At 36.5% G+C, this 19,188-nt stretch overlaps 2 protein-coding genes across 8 annotated transcripts in view; one reads left to right on the forward strand and one right to left on the reverse strand.

Annotated features, from left to right (window-relative positions):
- The window catches only part of LRRC39 (leucine rich repeat containing 39), a 32,643-nt gene extending 29,157 nt beyond the window's left edge, over positions 1–3,486 (forward strand). The window contains exon 9 of the mRNA XM_037998103.2: positions 3,015–3,486. Within this exon, the coding sequence (XP_037854031.2) occupies positions 3,015–3,070 (56 nt within the window). The 3' untranslated portion in view covers positions 3,071–3,486. The remainder of the gene's footprint in view (positions 1–3,014) is intronic.
- TRMT13 (tRNA methyltransferase 13 homolog) lies at positions 1,611–19,060 on the reverse strand. Of its 7 annotated transcripts, none has more exons than XR_012090018.1 (11): positions 18,762–19,060; positions 15,225–15,271; positions 15,065–15,131; positions 12,472–12,534; positions 11,934–12,003; positions 11,671–11,777; positions 11,170–11,337; positions 8,983–9,055; positions 8,052–8,126; positions 3,782–4,015; positions 1,611–3,485 (listed from the first exon to the last, which is right to left on the reverse strand). XR_012090018.1 is itself a non-coding variant. In XM_007977823.3 (11 exons), exons 1-11 carry the CDS (start codon positions 18,906–18,908, stop codon positions 3,290–3,292), a joined length of 1,446 nt encoding a protein of 481 aa, XP_007976014.1. In that variant the 5' UTR covers positions 18,909–19,060; the 3' UTR covers positions 1,611–3,289. The 7 variants fall into 7 exon arrangements, 6 of the variants coding, with proteins under 6 accessions (XP_007976014.1, XP_037854028.1, XP_037854029.1 ...); XM_007977823.3 differs by having other exon boundaries at positions 3,782–4,214; XM_037998100.2 differs by having other exon boundaries at positions 3,782–4,253.
- Positions 19,061–19,188: the final 128 nt, after the last annotated feature.

The following is a 19,188-nucleotide window of genomic DNA, read 5'->3' on the forward strand; positions in this document are numbered from 1 at the left end:
TACCAGCTTGCCACACATAGCAGTTTGACCATGAACTGATCTTCCCTGTCATTCCACAAATAGAAAAAAAAAAAAAAAATTACCTACGAATGAAAAATATTAAGATAACACAGTGTTTTGTTTTGTTTTGTTTTTTAAAGAGATGAGGTCTTACTATTTTGCCCATTTTGCCCAGGCTGGAGTGCAGTGGCTATTCAAAGGCACAATCATAGCTCACTGTTGGCCTTGAACTCCTGGGCTGAAGAGATCATTCCACCTCAGCCTCTGGAGTAACTGGGGCTATCAGTGCATGCCACCATGTCTGGCTGAGAATACAGATTTTAATCAACGAAGTGTGAGGTTTTGATATAGAGATTTCAATCACTTAGTCTCTCATAATTTTGAATTACACCACTTTTTTTAATCAAGGAGGGGCTTTAAGCTAAACCAAGATCAGGGGAAGAGGACAAAGTACACAATTATTTGTTAATAAAAACAATGAAACAATAGTAATAGAAATCATGGTCTTCTAATTGTAAAATGTTAAGAGTTTTTAACTTAAAAGGCAGATTTTAGTTCAACTTAATGCAACAAGTAGTTAGTTTGAAAAATGAGTATAACCGAGAAGACAGAGTTTTTCAGCTGGAGGAAATAATTTTTACTAACATTCAGTGGAGGATGTTTAGAAAATGGTGATTAGATTTATTGTAGCAAGGTCATAGATGCAATACATGGAGACAGATTGGGGAGACAGGCAAAAAAGTCCTAATTGTGACCTAGTTTTGGAAAGCAGAGAGAGAATACATAAAAGACGATTAGGAGACAGAATTGGTAATTGAATGAAGATGAGAAAAGGGAGTTTATAATGAATGTTTTTGGTTTAGAGAGCGACTGGATAGACGGTGATGCTAAGATGGAGATTGAAGTACAGAAGATGGGTTGGCGAGTAGAATCAGGTGGTAGAGGCAGATGATTTCTAATTTTGGCAGTCATTTTTCTTTTGAGGAGTTTCTCTCTGGCTGCCCAGGCTGGAGTGCAATGGCACAATCTCGGCTCACTTGGCAACCTCTGCCTCCCAGGTTTAAGCAATTCTCCTGCCTCAGCCTCCTGAGTAGCTGAGATTACAGGTATGCGCCACCACGCCCAGCTAATTTTGTATTTTTAGTAGAGACAGGGTTTCACCATATTGGTCAGGCTGGTCTCGAACTCCTGACCTCAGGTGATTCACCTGCCTTGGCCTCCCAAAGTGCTGAGATTACAGGCGTAACCCACCGCACCTGGCCCTTAGCAGTAAATTTGATGCACTTGTGGAACATGCAAGTTGTGGTAATTGTATAGGTGAATCTAAAGTTCAAGAAGAGGTTTGTTGAATCTGAAAATTGTGCAGGACAAGAAATAGCTGTGTGCATATCCCACATAGTCACTTTCTCATGATATGTGAAGACAAAGTAACAGTTAGGAAAACAATAATCCTGACCTACTGGCATGTTGAAGGACAAACTTATCTTCCGTTAAAGTACTTGATACCATTGTCAGAAACATACCATTAAGCTAAATGGGCCACAGAACTGTTTCCGTATGATAATTCTTGGATGTGTATGAATATTTTATGAAACATAAATGCGATTATGCCTGTTGTAGAATATTGTTTATTTCTGGGCATAAATTGTTGAATGATGCAAAACAAATTTTATGACACAAATTAGTATTGCTTGACACAATAAAAAAAGGTTAATTATTTAATGATATAATATCTTCATTTAGGTTCCCTTGATTGGGGACATGGGTAACTAACTTAAAAAACAAACTACCTTACCTTAATAGTATTTGACATAAAACTTATAACAAGGAAAAAAAAGTTAACGACTTAAAGAGATAATACAATCAAAGCCTATTATGTTATTAAAAATAGATTCACGAGTTACTACCACTACTATTTCCAGTTAATATTTATTGAATTACTCTGTGCTTGGAACTGTTCTATGCATTTTACTTGTGTTATCTCATTTGATACTCACAACAACCTTGTGAGGTAGGTATTATTGTTATCATCATCATCCCCATTTTAAGAGGAGAAAATTGAGGCACAAAGAGATTAAGTGGCATGCCCAAGGTCACACAACTCAAAGATGGTAGGGTTGGAATTTGAACCGAGGCAGTCTGACAAGATATATGAGACTAAAGTCAGGAATTTTAAATTGGTTAGGCTTCTTATTTACAAATCATGTAATCATAGAACTACAGGATAAAAATAGTTACCTCAGAATATCATAATATCTAAAATTAGTAATTCTGAACCTTTGTCTTGGCAAATGTACCATAAATTAAGATAATTTTTGCAAATAAAGGCAGAAACAAAATAGGGATAAGATGCAGAAGACAGTAACAGTCCTACCATATGTTTGGTTTAATATTTGCTTGTGCATAGAAACCAGTCATGTGTTAAATAAGGCCTAAATTTGAGGTTTTTAGTTTCATTATCTAATTTCTACTTTATTCCAAATTATTTTCCCAAACAGAAGAGAACATATTGTTTGTGCCTATATATGTAAAAAATGACCTGATAAAAGATATGAGATAGCTAATCAACTCCAGAAGTTATTTCAAATTTGTGAATTATGTTTGTAAGTATCTTTTTGGAAGTTCTAACTAGATAATTATCCAACAAAATAATTAAGTGAAATAATCTTTTTTCTTTGAAAACAGCTCTTAAGTTTTGTGTTTGTCATGGACAGATTCTGACAATATATACATGTATGGTTCTGGAAATTTGAAGGTGACTTCATTAATTGTGTTTATTAATTGTGAACATCTCTGAATTGTTTGCATTTGAGAAAATCATAATTGTGCTTTTCAGGTCTGTAGGGAAAAATGTCCACATATAAGTCAAATTCTCAGATTGGCCCTTGTTACAATCAATCACTACCTCTTGAACTTGAGAAATAAAAAATTTTAAATAAAATCAAAGGAAGATAAATTTCCAAAATTAATACAAACAGAAATATGCTAATTATGTGTTGACATATATGTTTCAGATCACCAAGTCAACGGTTCAACTACTTTACCAATCTCCATAAATACGGATGGATAATATAATTCAAGATGCCCTTCGAAAGAGGATTACTTTGGTGAATTCTCTAATGTTTGGATTTCTGAAGTAAAAAGAAAAGCTATTACCAAAGTTTAATGAGGCCACAGCATTTTTTAAAGTTCATATTATTTGCTATTTAAAGTATATATTTTTTAATATAAAAATATAATTAAAAAATTTTTTTGGTGGAAGACAGATGATGCTCAAATTTCTTTTCCATTAAGCAGTTGTTTCTGGTGATGAAGAATGATTTGGTAAAGCAGTTAACAAAACATTTTCCAAAGACACCAGAGGGTCTGTATAGTACTGCAAAGCAGGACTGAATCCCTTCTGCTGCAAATACTGGATTCGACCTTGGTCAATCAGCAATTTACAAAGATGCCCTATTTTCTTCTTTTCTTCAACACTAAGAAGCCTAAATTGAATAAACACACACAAAACATTGTTAAAATTTTGTAAAAGTTTATAAAAAATTATTTTTGTCACTTCCATTTATTGAGAGAATGTTAACTAACCCGTAATGTACTAAGTACTTTATCCCATGCTTCCAAGACACATTATATTTATGACCACAATAAGAGATGTGTATATTTTAGCTTATTCTAAAATTAGATTATACATTTTCATGAATTGTTGATAATAGTCATCTAAAGTACAGTATAATACAATATTTCTCCTTTAGTGTCATACATTACAAAAGTAGTCTCTTACCCAGGCAAACTATCAGCGCCATCATCTGTGATTCTGTATCCTCCATCATCATGCTCTTCACTATCATCATTCTGATTATCTTGTCTCTTTGTGGTACTATTTGAGGTTTCCAAAGATGTTTTCCGCATCCCACAAGTTGCCCAACTACTCATTCGCTGGAAATAGTGGAATTCCACTGCTCCAAGGCCTAGAGCCCTGAAATATTCTTTGCCCACATAATGTCTCCAATCACACCTGTGGTGACAACAGAGTGCAATAACAATGCCAGCCACAGGGTTCCACTTCTCTGGGACATTTTTTTCATTTCCTTCCTTGGCCAAAGTGTAAATTTCTTTTTCTGTTTTATCATTCTTTATGCGTTTGGCTAAAGGTTCTTCATTCCTTTCCTCAAAACTGGCAGCATAGGTTTCAATCAAACATCGTAATGCAAGATCTGCAAACACAATTATGTGGCCCCCCGAAACCACATCATCTTTAAAAATAAATATTTTTTACATTTATTAAGCAGTACTGTTTTTAAAAACCCAACAATAGAAACAGCAAAAACCTACTCAGCTTTATATTTGTAATAATTATATGGTGAATTATCAGTTTCATTCAAATTTGCTCTTCTTACTATCTTCTCTGTTTCTTTAATGATTTATTCTGCGTAAAGCCTAATTTCCAATAAAGCTATCTGAAGCTTAAGATCTACAATCTGAAGAACTTTTACCCAGCTACCTGAATTGTCTCTCACTTTTCCTACCTTAGCTGAGGAAATGACATGTACAGGAAAACTTTATTCACTTACATTTACATTCTAGTTTAAGAAAGGAAAAAAAGAAGGAAGGAAGGAAGGGAGGGAGCGAGGGAGGGAAGAAAGGAAGAGGGAGGGAGGGAGGAGGAAGGAAGGGCAGACAAATCTGTTTAGGTTGATGCTAAGTCAAGATGCTTGTCTTGAAAAGGCTCATAGCAAATAGTGATGAACTGAAGAGTTGAAAGAGGAGTCAGAACAGAATCTGGAAAGTAGGCCTCACTGAGTAGCCTAACTGTATTTATTCATTTATTTAACAAACATTTACTGAATGCCTTTCATGTGCGAAGCATTGAGGATGCAATGATTAATATACACAAACTTAAGAGGGAGATGTACTCCACATTACAATGAAAACATTTTAGTATATTTTAAAACTAAATAAATGGATTTTTGATGACTATGGCTATTTCCCATCAAAAACTCCTACATTGTTGACAATATTGGAAAGACCCCAAATGTAGGACCCACATCTTCTGTCTTAATCATTAGATTGTCATGTTGTGTCTGTTCAATCAAAAACATATACATATTTTAAAAATATGTATTACCCTAAGATAAAACAAGTGACTATTAAATGATCTGATATTTCACTAGTAAATTGAATTCAATATATGAATTTAAGTCAAACATTAGAAACCCATTCTTTGGAGAAAGTGATAGCTAACCTATTATTTCATAAACTATTATTTTCTGACAAAATACATTTAGTCATTGTTTTATTCATATCTGACTTAAGTAAGTGATTTTCAGAAATGTGAATAACCAGATAAATTATTAAAAGAATTAAGTTATTTCAGGCCAGCCGCAGTGACTCACGCCTGTAATTCCAGCACTTTGGGAGGCCAAGGCGGGCAGATCACGAGGTCAGGAGATGGAGACCTTCCTGGCTAACATGGTGAAATCCCATCTTTGCTAAAAATACAAAAATTAGCCAGGCGTGGTGGCACGAGCCTGTAATCCCAGCAGTTCGGGAGGCTGAGGCAGGAGAATCGCTTGAACCTGGGAGGTGGAGGTTGCAGTGAGGCGAGATTGCGCCACTGCACTCCAGCCTGGGTGACAGAGCGAGACTCCATCTCAAAGAAAAAAAAAAAAGAATTAAGTTATTTCAGAATTAGAAGGAGCTTTAGCAATTTATCTCAATTCATCTGTCATAGAGAACTTAAAGGACAAAGCCACATACACAGAAAGGGACAAGGAAACACAGCAAATTGGTAGCCAAGATTATTCATTCATTCCAATATTCACTGTGTTCCTGTTATATAGAAAGCATTGTACTAGTATGCCATATACTCAAAAAATTCAGAGCATGGTGGAAGAATTAGATATATAAACAGATAATTAAAATACAACAAGGTAAAATTATGCAGAGGGTATTATGATAACACCAAGGAGGCATATCTTATTTAAGGGAGCTCCCTGAAAGTGGTGACAACGGAGGTGAAGGATGAGTAAAAACTGACCAGTTGTTTTGTTTGGGTGAATGGGTGAATGGGGGTGAAATTCCAGATATAGTAGAAATAGTACAGTATATGGAAGAGCACCCAGGGTTTGATGTTGCTGAACAGCAAAGTAGGAGACAGGGAATGCAAAAAAGAGAGGAAGGCTGAAGCCAGATTGAGACAAAAACGTTATGTCAAAGAGTTCGGACTATATCAGTAAGTACTGAAGAGTTTAAAGAGAAAGACACATTAGTTGTGTAGCAGATGGGTCTGAGATTGATTGACCAATTGAGATAGGATCTTGCTCTGTCACCCAGGCTGCAGTGCAGTGGCGCTATCCCAGTTCACTGCAGACTCAGACTCCTAGGCTCAAGTGATTCTCCCACCTCAGCCTCCTGAATAGCTGGGACTACATGCACAAGCTATCATGCCCAGCAAATTTCTAAATTTTCTGTAGAGATGGGGTCTTGCTATGTTGCCCAAGCTAATCTTGAACTCCTAGCCTCAAGCAATCATCTCACTTCAGACTCCAGTGTTGGGTTTCCAGGCATAAGTCACTGTGCCTAGCCTGAATATTAAATATTTAAAGGACAGAAGTGGAAGGAGACTGTGAAATGAACAGAAAGAATGGCATAGATGTAGGGGAAGAACCAGGAAATAAGAGTATCGCAAAAGAGAAGAAAATGGAATTTCAAGAAGGGCAGCAACTGCGGCAGAGATGAAAGGAGGATTCAGATACAGTGAATCAAGGGTAAAAAAATTACGTGGAACATGAGAAATGGCCACTGTAGGTCAAAAGAGTGTACTCCCTCCTACCCCCAGGATGGAACTGGTTTACTTTAGAAGACTTTTATAAGGCTTAAATGAGATAAGGTATGTGAAAGTACAGTCATGCACTGCTTAACCATTGGTATATGTTTTGAGAAATGCGTTAGGCGATTTCATCATTGTGGGAACATCAGAGTGTACTACACAGACCTAGATGGTATAGTGTAGCCTACTACACACCTAGGATGTATGGCACAGCCTATTGCTCCTAGGCTACAAACCTGTACAGCATGTTACTGAATACCGTAGGCGACTGTAACACAATGGTAAGTATTTGTGTATCTAAATATAGAAAAGGTACGGTAAAAATATGCTATAATTTTATAGGACCACTGTCATATATGAGTCCACTGCTGACCAAATCATCGTTATGTTGTACATTACTGTAGTCTTAAAAACTATGAAGGCCAACACAAATATATAGTACTCAATGCCACTTCCAGCCAATATGACTATTATCTATGGACACTCCAAGTTACCCATATGGGTAGATGATGAAACTAGCAAAAGTTAGGAAGATGATGTAACAATAATTAACATTTATGGAGCACTATTATGTGCCAGACACTTTACATGCAACCCGGTAAATTATTAATATATTAGTATCTCTGTTTTATAGATGAGGTAACCAAAGCTCAGAAAGGTTAAGTAATTTGACAAGGTTACACAACAGAGCTGAAGGCTAGACTATCTGATTCTAAAGCACATGCTGTTTCCACTTTACCATGCTAGATCTGATGGATCAAAGTGCTAAGACAAGACATCTTAGATTTTTTTTTTTGTCTAATATTTATTTTTTTCTTTTTCCCCAGAATCCTGAAACACAATAGTCTTTTAATGGAAGAGGTTTCTGAGTTCTTCCTAAGGAACTATTCTACAAAAAATCAGTAGCTTCTGGGTGGAAAAATACAGTTTCCATAAATGGTCTTATTTTCCTTTTCTGGTTGAAATTTAACCCAAAGAACTTTAAAGTCTAATGTGATGCAGTATTTACATACAAAACTCTTAATTCATCCTGCAAAATGGCCAAAATGAGCAGATAAATAGGAAAGCTATGCATCTAATAAAGCACAGAGTCAGTGCTCTATAAAGATTAATGAGTTGTAAACATAAGATATCGATTCAGAAGAGGCCACTGAAATGGTTGGGGCCAGGTTAGGTCAAAACTTAATGCATTAATGTAAACACTATTAGTATGTTTACATACCTGTTGCCATACCACACAGATGCTTTCCAATTCCTACCACAGGTAGTTTTCCTTCTCTTAGCACAGGAATCTTGTCTGAAATGGAAATGAGAATTAACTGTCTAGTGAAATAAAGTACATATTATTGTGGCCTTCCAAAAGAAATAACTAATTAGAGTCTCTGAATTTTAGCCTGAAAGAGACTCAAAGAAAAAATTCTCACTTTATGGAACACAACATATAACATAAGAACTTGTTTAGGGTTCATAATATCAGAAAGTTAATATATTCAGTTAAATAATTTTAAATACAGTGATTTCTATACAAATGCTGGGTTGCTTTTCATGGCTGGATTAAAATTAGTGAATGGAAGAGGTGAAGATATGTTTGCATTATTTTCTTTGGATAATCTGAAAAATAGAAAAGGTATAAAAAGGGCACTACAGAAGTTGATTGAGGAGTGTTTGTGTGTGTATGTGTCTGTGTGTGTTTTGTGTATGGAATGTGAATTCCACAGTGATGACTTCTTTTCTCTTGTAAAATTTAAAATTTTAGGAAGTATCTTTTATACATTAGCTAGGCAGAGAAATACCTCATTTTCTTTAATGGTTTAGGTAAAGTCATGTTAACTGCAGGCAGAAGGCTAGTTTATAGTTTGAACGGACTCAAAAAAATTTAAACAGGACAAAGAAACAACATAAGTACATATTAAAAAACTTTTAAACTCTTCCCTAACACTTCATTTCCATTTGATACTGAAAATTTTAAAAATTCTCAACCTTAATTCAATTTACATCTATTTAAACACTATATAAAACATTCTATATTAACAATGGATTGATTTGACTGTTTTCTCTGAAGCACCGTTCTGCATGATTGGATTTCTAAGCAACCTCAGAGTTTGAAACAGTTATGATTTAGTTGTAGAGCAATGGAAAGTTACACAACTTACTCAAACACAAGTGTTGAATATCAATTTGAAGTCTTTCAAACACTGAATTTTTCTTTCTGTGTTTTCCATCCACCTGCACAAACAGAACATTATTGTAATAATGACTTCTTACGTTTAAAAAGGATTTATGAAAATAAAAAGATTTTTGTTTTCAAAATTCAGAGCAACAGAATATATTTAAAAATGAAGACTACATTCTTTGATGAGAACTTCAAAATATTACACTTTTAAAAAAATACTTGAAAATGTTTATCAATTATGTAAACATAGACATCATTTCCTTTAACCCTAAAAATTCCCAATTCACTGACAAAGGAACTGAAGTTCACAGATCTTAAGTCATTTATGTAAGATTGTCTACTAGCTCCTTTATCTTTGTCACTCTTCGTATACTATTTTTGGTTTGTTCCTCCTCTTGCTCTCCTGAAAGATCACAACCATTCTAACCTATACCTATGTGCCCATGACCTACTGATCTACATTTGTGGCTCAGGCCTCTCCAATGAGCATCAGACACATACTCAACTGTGAACTAGAAAGCTCTACTTCACCAGCAAACTGGGCACATCCAGAACTGAACTCATTATTTCTGTCTCCAAAACCCTCCTTCCTCTTGCTCCCCCTTTATTCCTTATCTCAGGAAAGAACACCATTTAGTCACCTAAGTCATAAAAATTCTACCCAAAATTACTCCTTATCTCTCATATTCAATTACTAATAAATCACCAACTCTTGTGGCTTCCAACATCTTCACATTTCTCATACTGTTGCTCTCCTCTCCATCCCAGTGCAATAGCTTTAGCTCTGGCCTCTCTCTTACTTGGATTGTTGGACAAAAATTATCTTTATTATTAATCTCTCTACTTCAAGTGTCAGACTCTTCTAATATAGTTTTAATGGTGCTGCTAGGATAAACTTTGAAAAATTCCCTTCTACTTTACCAACTCTTATATATTATTTCAATCTCATCTCAACTGTCACTTCTACGAAAACTTCTATGACCCACACTAGACTGAAGTTGCTGCTCTATCTTCATGCTCCCATAGGATTGGGTACTTACCACTATCAAAACACACTTAGCATACTGAACACAAATATTTATATGTCTACTCCACTAGACATAAGCTTCTTCAAAGCCAAGAACTAAATCTTTTTTCTATTGTACCCCCACCAGACAGCAGCATAGTCAAACTCCTTCCTTAGCATAAAATATGAGATCTTCTATAGGCTAGCCATGCTCTCCAGTCTCATCATTGCTGAACTCTACTTTGCAACATGTACTCCCATTAAACAGGAATGTTTCCACATTATTTCATGTATTTGGTTACATTGTTCTTGCTTCCTAGAATGCTTCTCAAACTCTCTTAACAAACACCAATTCACCTTTCAAGATTTAGTTCAAGCATCACCTTCTCTGCGTAGTCATTCTCCATCTCTTCCCTGCAATAAAACTTGTCACTCCCGTCTTTGAAACCACGCTGTACTCTGTGCAGACCTTTCTCGTATTTTAACACTTTACTATAGTAATTTATGTATTTGCCTGGGTCTCTTTTCTAAATATAAGTAATAGAGTGGCTGGGCACAGTGGCTCACGCTTGTAATCCCAGCACTTCGGGAGGCTAAGGTGGGAGGAGGGCTTGAGCCCAGGAGTTCGAGACCAGCCTGGGCAACAAAGTGAGACCCTGTCTCCACTAAAAATTTTTAAAAATTAGCTGGGCATGGTGGTGCGTGACTGTAGTCCCAGCTACTCATGAGGCTCAAATGGGAGGATTATATGAGCTGAGGAGGTCAAGGCTGCAGTGAGCCAAGGTCCTGCCACTGTACTTCAGCCTGGGTGGGGCCTGGCAGTATGCTCAAAAATTGTTTAATGAATGAATGGCAAGTGGTAAAGATAGGAGTAGAACCCAAGACTTTTAACTCCTAGCTTGAGCTTGGCTCTTTCTATATATTTTCCTGTCTCTGCAAATAATTTTAAAAATTCAGATCAATGGACTATCAAAACTTAGACTAAAAAAATTCACCTTCAGTTTGAGTTATCAATACAATTGGAACTAATAAAAAGCTACAACAAACAGATTAAAAAAATTCCTTTCCTTTCTTTTAAGAAATGTTTCTATCACTTTTTTCCTGAATACAAAAAATGAAAACAAAATTTGGTTACTAACATAGAGCAATGGTTTCACTTACCTTGAATCTTGTGGTCACCTTTTCTACTAGGATGAAGTGAACTTTTTCAGCATCTTTTAAGGCAATATCAACCCAATGAGATAATTTTCCCTTTCCTGCTCCAAACTCAACAAAGCATCTTCTCGGACCAAGTAACTTTAATTTTTCAATGTTACCTAAAATAGAAGCCTGCAAACTTCACAAGATTATTTTATAAACTAGAGCAAACACATTTTGTTCAAATGGGAAAAGAGCAAGGTAATTTCTACGTAAGGCAGATGTTTTACATTGATAATTTCTACTTAAAATTTTTCTCTCTTGCTCTTAAATATTTAATATATGGTACTCAGAATCATATCCATGCCCTCATTTTTTTATATATGTTTCTATGTATTTTTTGAAATGGAAATATTTGGCACCCTGAAAGGTAAACAAAATAAAATCTTATTAATAATTACATTTAAAACACTTTCAACAAATGAACAAAGGCCATGTTTAGTAGTTACTATAGCCTAAACATACCTGCTGTTTCAGGTGCTTGGTTGCAGAATCACCATTTTTAGGGTCATTAAGTGCATCATGTAATGCTGGATGGGACATAATATGATCTTTAAGTGTAGAATTCAAACCTGTGCCAAATATAAGCACAACAGCTTAGGCAGCCAAACATGTAATTGTAGGATTCTGAACAACAGTAGTAACATACTTTAAACTAGAATGGTATCAACTCATATACCACCTAATTACTCTAAAACAATTGAACTTGCAACTTTAGGCAGTCTTACCTTCACTTGCTTTTCTCAATTTCTTAATTAACTTTTCCAACTGCTCTTCAGATAGAGAAGAAATTGGAACCTATATACAAAAATAAAACTAAATAATGTAGCCAAAAATTGCTTTAAAGTAGCATGACAGAGACTGAGTAGAGGTTTACCAATTGGGCAATTCCCATGACAGCTTAGGCTCTTCTCTCTATCAAGCCTTTTCCCTAAGCTGCCATCAGAATTGTCCAACTGCTAAATTTCTACTCCGTCTTTGCTGTGCTACTTTAATTCTCCTAACTTCCTCAAGGTCAAGAACAAGTCTAGGCTCAGAAGGGTTCAAGAATCAAAGGGGACTCAGGGCCATATTGTAGCTTGTTTTGCTATGGGGCATGAGCTAGTCTGGGAACTAACCATCTCTAACAATATTGAGTCTATAGGAAAATGCACTGTAAATTAAAAACAGATTTGCTTGAAACAAAAATTAGAACATGGCTTATTCACATCATGAAAAGAGCTTATAAATACCTTTTAAAATTAAATATTAAGTCAATGTACTTACTAATTGTTCAAGTATTTCTGTTTCATCTTTTAAGCCTGCATTAATATCTTGAATATAGAAATCCTTAACAAAAACAAAAACATAAAAGAACTGTTAATAATGTGAAGCTCACAAACATTAAACTAAAATACTGATTCTTCCCTTTATCCCCTGCTCTGCACCTGCCATCCTCCCTTCCTCCCTTCATTTCTTCATTAAATCATTATTGAGTACTTACTCAAGTCCCTAGTTTGCTTTAGGTATTGGGCACTCCACCACAGTAGACAACAAAAGAGACAAAAAGGTGTTCATGGATCTTATATTCTAGTGAGGTGGTTATCTGAATACGCACTTACAGTTTAAAGAAATTCATTTGTAACATTTATTAAAAGTTTTACAGCCTAGACTGTATACACTAGAACTGTAACAATTTTGTCTTATAGTGCTAAAGCAAAAACAGCAAAGTACTAACTACATAATGCTGCTTATCAGACATGCAGCATGACCAAAACCAGAAAGACATACATATTATAACAATAAGTCTGATTTCTTATATTTTAAAATATTAATTAAAACTTGAAAATATAAATGTCCCATCACACTAGTTATTTAAATTAACATAATGAGGCCAGGCATAGTAGCTCAGGCCTGTAATCCTAGCACTTTGGGAGGCCAAGGCAGAAGGATCTCTTGAACCCAGGAATTTGAGACCAGCCTGGGCAATATAGGAAGACCCTGTCTCTAAAACAAACAAACAAACAAACAAACAGATAATGAAATCTTTCTAGTCTGGCTTCAGAAATACAGATTCTAGGTAAGGATCTGTATTATCACTTTCCAACAGAACTTTCTGCAATGATGGAAATGTTCTACATCTGCTCTGGCCAATATGGTAGCCACTGAAATATGGCTAGTGTGGCTGACACATTAGATTTTTAATTTTATTTAGTTTTAATTCAAATTTAAATAGTCATATGTGGCTAGTGGCTAGCATACTGAACGGTGTAGATCTAGATGAATGAAACAGTACTGTTTCTACAAATCCCGTTTCAAAAGTGAAAATAATTCTTGGGAACATTATGTTATGTGTAGTTAAATGGACTTTTGTTACATGGAGGCAGAAAGGTAACAGAGGCAGAAAGGTAACATCCTGCTTGTGTGTTGCTAGCTTTACCTATATGCACAGAATGTGTGTTGCTAGCAATGGAAACTGGTGATTGAGTGGAATGAGTGAAGCCTGCAGGAATTACAATGTTTTACTGGATAACTGAAATAAAACTATAATAGAAAACTAGCTGTTAAGTATTAGAATTTGATGTACTCTTAGTTTAAAATGGTTGCCAAAAGTTTTCCAGGTAACTTATGTTGTAGAGTAGATTTTTAAATGTGAAAACTATTTATACTGGAGAAATTTATAGCCAACTAACTTTTAATTAGTATACAAAATTTTTAAACATTGCTCACTAGTTTTCCAAAGTAAAGCAGAATAGTGATATGCCTTTATCTGGGTTCCAAGTGTCCTACTCTACATAGTGAACCAGATAAATACTGCTTTGCATTTCTTTCTCTGTCTCATCATTCCACTGCTTTTCTCTATTTCCTTGCCACTGTGTGCTGGTATGCAGTGAAACTCCCCCAAGGGTTTCCATTTTTAATAAATTTATTTATTCTCTCAAACTTTTCTCAGAACACCTATTAAACTTGCTTGCTTTAACTGAAACCTGGAACTTAGGTAAGGAAGATATTTGCAAACAAAGCCAATGTTCTCTCTTTGTATTAGAGGGGCTATGTCCTAAGTAGGTGGTGGTGGTGAGGGTCATCATTTTTCTTCTACACCATTTTAATGTAAAAACACTTTCTAAACTTATGCCACCTGGCCCAGTGGTTCTCAATTGGCAGGCATTTGGAAATGTATGGGAGTATCTTGTCAAAGTAACTGAGAGGTGCTATTGCAAGACATCCTCCCATAAGTCTCTCAATTTTCTACGAGTCTTAGAAGCAGAGGCACTGATTACCTTTTTTCCCAGACTACCTTTTCAAGGGAGGTTGTATGCCAAGCACCCTTGGAAGACAGAAATGGTGTCTCTTCCTGGATCGCACGGCAGCCCTTATTGTACAGTGTAATAAATAAATATCTACTATGCAACAAAAGTCAGGCAGGTTTGCCTACTATCCAATTTAAAAATATTTGTATTTCTTGGCTGGATTTGGTGGCTCATGCCTATAATCCTAGCACTTTGGGAGGCTGAGGCAGGAATATTGCTTGACACAAGCAGATCGAGACCAGCCTGGGCAACACAGCGAGAACCCTGTCTCTATAAAAAAAATAAAAAAAATAAGCCAGGTGTGGTGTCATTTGCCTATAGTGCCAGCTACCCATGAGGCTGAGGTGGGAGGATTGCTTGAGTCCAGGAGTTCAAGGCTGCAGTGAGCTATGATCATGCCACTGCACTCCAGCCTTGGTGAAAGAGTGAGACCCTATCTCTTTAAATAAAAAATTGTATTTCCTGAGCTTGGGTTCCTCAGCTATGAAACAAGTCCATTCCATGTGCAGCATCTACCAAGGCATTACATACCACATTTCACCATTCAATTTTACTGATCAAACACTTACAGGTTTTGGTTTCTCTCTTGAGTTACATTTTTTCAAATGCTTTGCTAGTTGATCTTCATATACTGTGCTAAATTTAAAAAGAAAATTATTTCAAATGAGATTTGCGCCAATTACTGTTTCCAGCACAAAAAAAAAACCCCCGTATCTGATCCATACTTACTGTTTTGGATCTAAAGGACACAGGATTCTTTTCCGAGCATCTTCTTCCTAATAAATTAAGAGATACATTTATTTAAATAAAATATCAAGTTGATTGCTTACAGATACCAGATATAACTTCAGTGTCTCTGCAATCTCAAAACAAGGTAAGGAAACCTTAAAAGGACATAATGAAAAGTTGGCAAAATCAGGTCCCAAGAGTTTAACAAAAACTCTCCGGTGTAGCTGGCTTAAATACATATGAACAAATACTGCTTTGGACAAACAAGGGTCTATAGCTTCAAACAGGTTATAGAGAAGGCCTACATATGGTGTCTGAAATCTAGGATAGCATCAACTATTATATGCATGACTATTTTCTGCACAACCAAGAAAGAAAAAAATGCTACCTATTTCATTTTATTTTAATTGACAAATAGTTGCATATATTTATCACATATTAGGTTGGTGCAAAAGTAATTGTGATTTTTATGGCAATAAAATAATATACACTATTATATATGTATGGTTTTAATACAATATGATGTTTTGAAATATGTATACATTGTGCAATGGCTAAATCAAGCTTAATTAACATGCATCGCCTCACAGACTTATCATTTTTTGGAAAATGCTGCCCATTGACATATGGATTTTAAGATGTATCCTGGTTTTAGAATGTTAAAATGTAAAGTTTCTTAGAAACAATGATATTTTACTGGCTTTGCAACTTTTTAGTATCAGTTACATCCTACTCATTCCTAAGTTACATCACTTAATGACAGGGAATACATTCTGAGAAATGTATCTTTAGGTGATTTTGTCATTGTGAAAACATCATACAGTATAGTAACACAAACCTGGATAGTATAGCCTACTGTACACCTAGCCCATATAGTATAGCCTATTGCTACTAGGCTGCAAACCTGTACAGCATGTTACCATACTAAATACTGTAGGCAATTGTAACACAATATAAGTATTTGTGTATCTAAACATATCTAAACATAGAAAAGGTACAGTAAAAATACAGTATTATAACCTTATGGGACCACTATCATATATGTGGTCTGTTGTTGAGTGAAATGTCATTATGTGCCACATGACTATATGAACTGGGAAAAAAGGAAAATTGGTAATGTTGGCAATTCTACCCAATATTCCACATGAATCTGTATAAATAGGGATCGTATAACAGTTAAGAACACAGGCCAGCCAGACTGCCTAGGTATGATACCCAGCTCTATCTACCGGCTACGATCCCTATGACCTTAGTTAGGTAGGCTTACTGCCTCATCTGAAAGGTGAGAACAAAAATATGTCTTACCTCCTAAGGTTTGAACAAATTAAGTGAGCTAATAGTTAAAAAAACTAAACAAAACTGCCTAGCACAGTGCTGGCCATAAAGTAAGTGGCGACTAAGTGTCTGTTGTTATTATTCTTTTAAAAATTTATTTCTGTTTGAACGTGCCTCTCAGCATGTCCATGAAGCTGTTCACACTGAATTTCATGGGAAAACTAAGAAATTTTCATTTTTTTGGAAAATATTGTATATTCAATAAACTGTGTTATTATTTCTTCCTTATTGCTGGCTTTAAATCCTAACCTCCATGTAAAAGACTCTTCTAACCCCCAAAGCCTAACCATAGCATAGGAAAAAAAAAAGCACATTTAAAATTTATTAGTTGAATTTAGAAACAGGAATTCTGAATCTTGGCACTACTGATGTTTTGGGCTGGTGATTCTTTTGAGGGGGTGAGTGCAGGGGGTGTCCCATGATTTGTAGGAGGTTTAGCAGCATTTCTGGTCTCTATCCATTAGATGTCAGTGATACTCCTTAGTTTGACAACCAAAATGTCTTCATTTTACCAAGTGTCCACTGGGGACAAAATCAGTCCCTGTCGAGAACCACTGCGTAAAAATGAGTTAAAGTGGTGTCATCACAGCTACATATGACACTTAGAAAAAAAGATGGAAACACAACATTCAGTTATATCATAAATTACAGATTCAGGAGGATAGCCACAATTTAAAACCAGATAGTAGTCATGAAAAGTGTTTCCACTTGATGTTTTGCAGTCTCTCTTCAAGGGACTAATGACGACATGTCGTTCCTCTCTAGGAATACTGATCGGCTTGTAAGGATTTATTCGTATTCTACTATCATCACCATTTGTATTCGTCTTCCATATATCTGGATAAGGTGGAGTCTAAATCATTCTCCTATCATAACTTTAATTCTTCAACAAGGGATGTTTGCCAGTCCCCTCAAGACCAGTTAATACGACTATTGGCATAATTCAGAGTTCCCACAGCAAGTCACGTCTCCCATATTCCATAACAAGAATGTCCTTTTTTCAGTATGCTTCACTTTTGGTAAATGCCAGTCAAAACAAAATAGGAAGTAGGCTATAACTACGATAGGGAGTGGCAGATGAAGGGGGTCAGGGGACTGATCTGCACTGGATATTGTCTAGAAGAATAAACTCCTTAAGAAATAAAATAATGCAAATAATACTGGACATTCAGAAGCATGAAATCAGATGCTGATCGCTTTGGTTTATTCTTTATAGTTCTATTAGACATGCTCTCTTCCTATCAGCATTTTGCTCCTCTGGTTTTTATTTTCCCATCTCACATATATCCTAAAGTAATATACATACATACAAATATACAATGTTTTATAGTACATTTATATGCATAACTATTATCAAACAAAATTGTATGCTTTGTTCTCAGTTGTAAAAGGTCAATTCGTATATATTTAAAAATCTTTCCTTCCTATTCCAGCAAAGTTGCATTCTTAAAAACTGTAAGTCGAAAAAAACATGTTTTTTTTTTCTTTTTTGAGATTCAGTCTGGCTGTCACCCAGGCTGGAATGCAGTGGCGTGATCTTGGCTTATTGCCACCTCCACCTCCTGGGTTCAAGCGATTCTCCTGCCTCGGCCTCCTGAGTAGCTGGGGTTACAGGCGCGCGCCACCACGCCCAGCTGATTTTCTTATTTTTAGTAGAGAGAGAAATGTCACCGTGTTGGCCAGGCTGGTCTCGAGCTCCTGACCTCAAGTCATCCGCCCGCCTCGGCCTTCGAAAGTGCTGAGATTACAGGCGTGAGCCTCCGCGCCGGGCCTCAAGTCTAAATTTTTAAAAGAAAGTTTTTTCCAACCGCATTCACGAGAAGTGCTTCTCTTTCACGAAATAACAATTAGAACACAACTAGTGAAACCTTCGGGACTTCAATCACTGCTTTTTCTAAACTACCACTTTCCAGCAGGGAGACGGAGCGGTAGCTTGGGGTAAAATTAAAACCTAGCATTACCATGAGTTAAGATCAAGATAAATGGGTCACTGCCGGCGCTCTGCGTGGTAAACTAAAACATTTCTCATCACTAGAACTCATAATCGGTCGGCAAGGGCAAAACTGGGTTTACTAAAGTGAAAGCTGGAGGATCCGAGAGACACAAGCAGAAACCTGTCAAAGAGGGGAGGGGCCGGGTTCCAGCACCGACAGGACCAGGATACTTATTTCCGACTCTGGAGAGAGTAGGGCGATACCACACCTCCGCGGCTCCAGCGTGTTCACCACAAAATCTTTTCCCTGCGGCCACCACCATCCTGCAGAACCGTTTCTTCTTTTCCACATAGTAACCGCATCTACCCTCAGCTGGAAAACCAGTCGCGTGCGGCGACGACGCGGAGGTCGCCATAATTCAGGGCTCACTTCGGTTGTCCAGCACCCGGCAACCAGAAGAAAAGTTGTCAGCTTCCTTCGGGTCCCCTTCCCTTAACAAACATGGCTGCCTCAGCCCCCGCCACACAAGTTAACGCCCGGAACTACCACAACCGTCTTCCCCTTATCCTCCACAGAACCGGAAGAATCCGATGGTGGCTGGCGAGGGCCAAGTCTCTTACGTCTTTCCCTCGTTTCACTCTCCCCGCCTCCTCCGCAGAAGCCGAGCGCCAAACTCAAACTCTATCAGGACCCGG

This window comes from Chlorocebus sabaeus, chromosome 20 (assembly GCF_047675955.1).
Source record: "Chlorocebus sabaeus isolate Y175 chromosome 20, mChlSab1.0.hap1, whole genome shotgun sequence".
In the NCBI taxonomy this organism is placed as follows: domain Eukaryota; kingdom Metazoa; phylum Chordata; class Mammalia; order Primates; family Cercopithecidae; genus Chlorocebus; species Chlorocebus sabaeus.

Coding starts and splice junctions, on each gene's coding strand:
- TRMT13 (XM_037998100.2), bottom strand. CDS start 18,908: ATGGCGACCTCCGCGTCGTCGCCGCACGCGACTGGTTTTCCAGCTGAG. Junction 9,056..11,169: donor AGGTGACCACAAGATTCAAG/GTAAGTGAAACC, acceptor CTGTTTGTGCAG/GTGGATGGAAAACACAGAAA. Junction 3,486..3,781: donor GGCGCTGATAGTTTGCCTGG/GTAAGAGACTAC, acceptor TATTCAATTTAG/GCTTCTTAGTGTTGAAGAAA.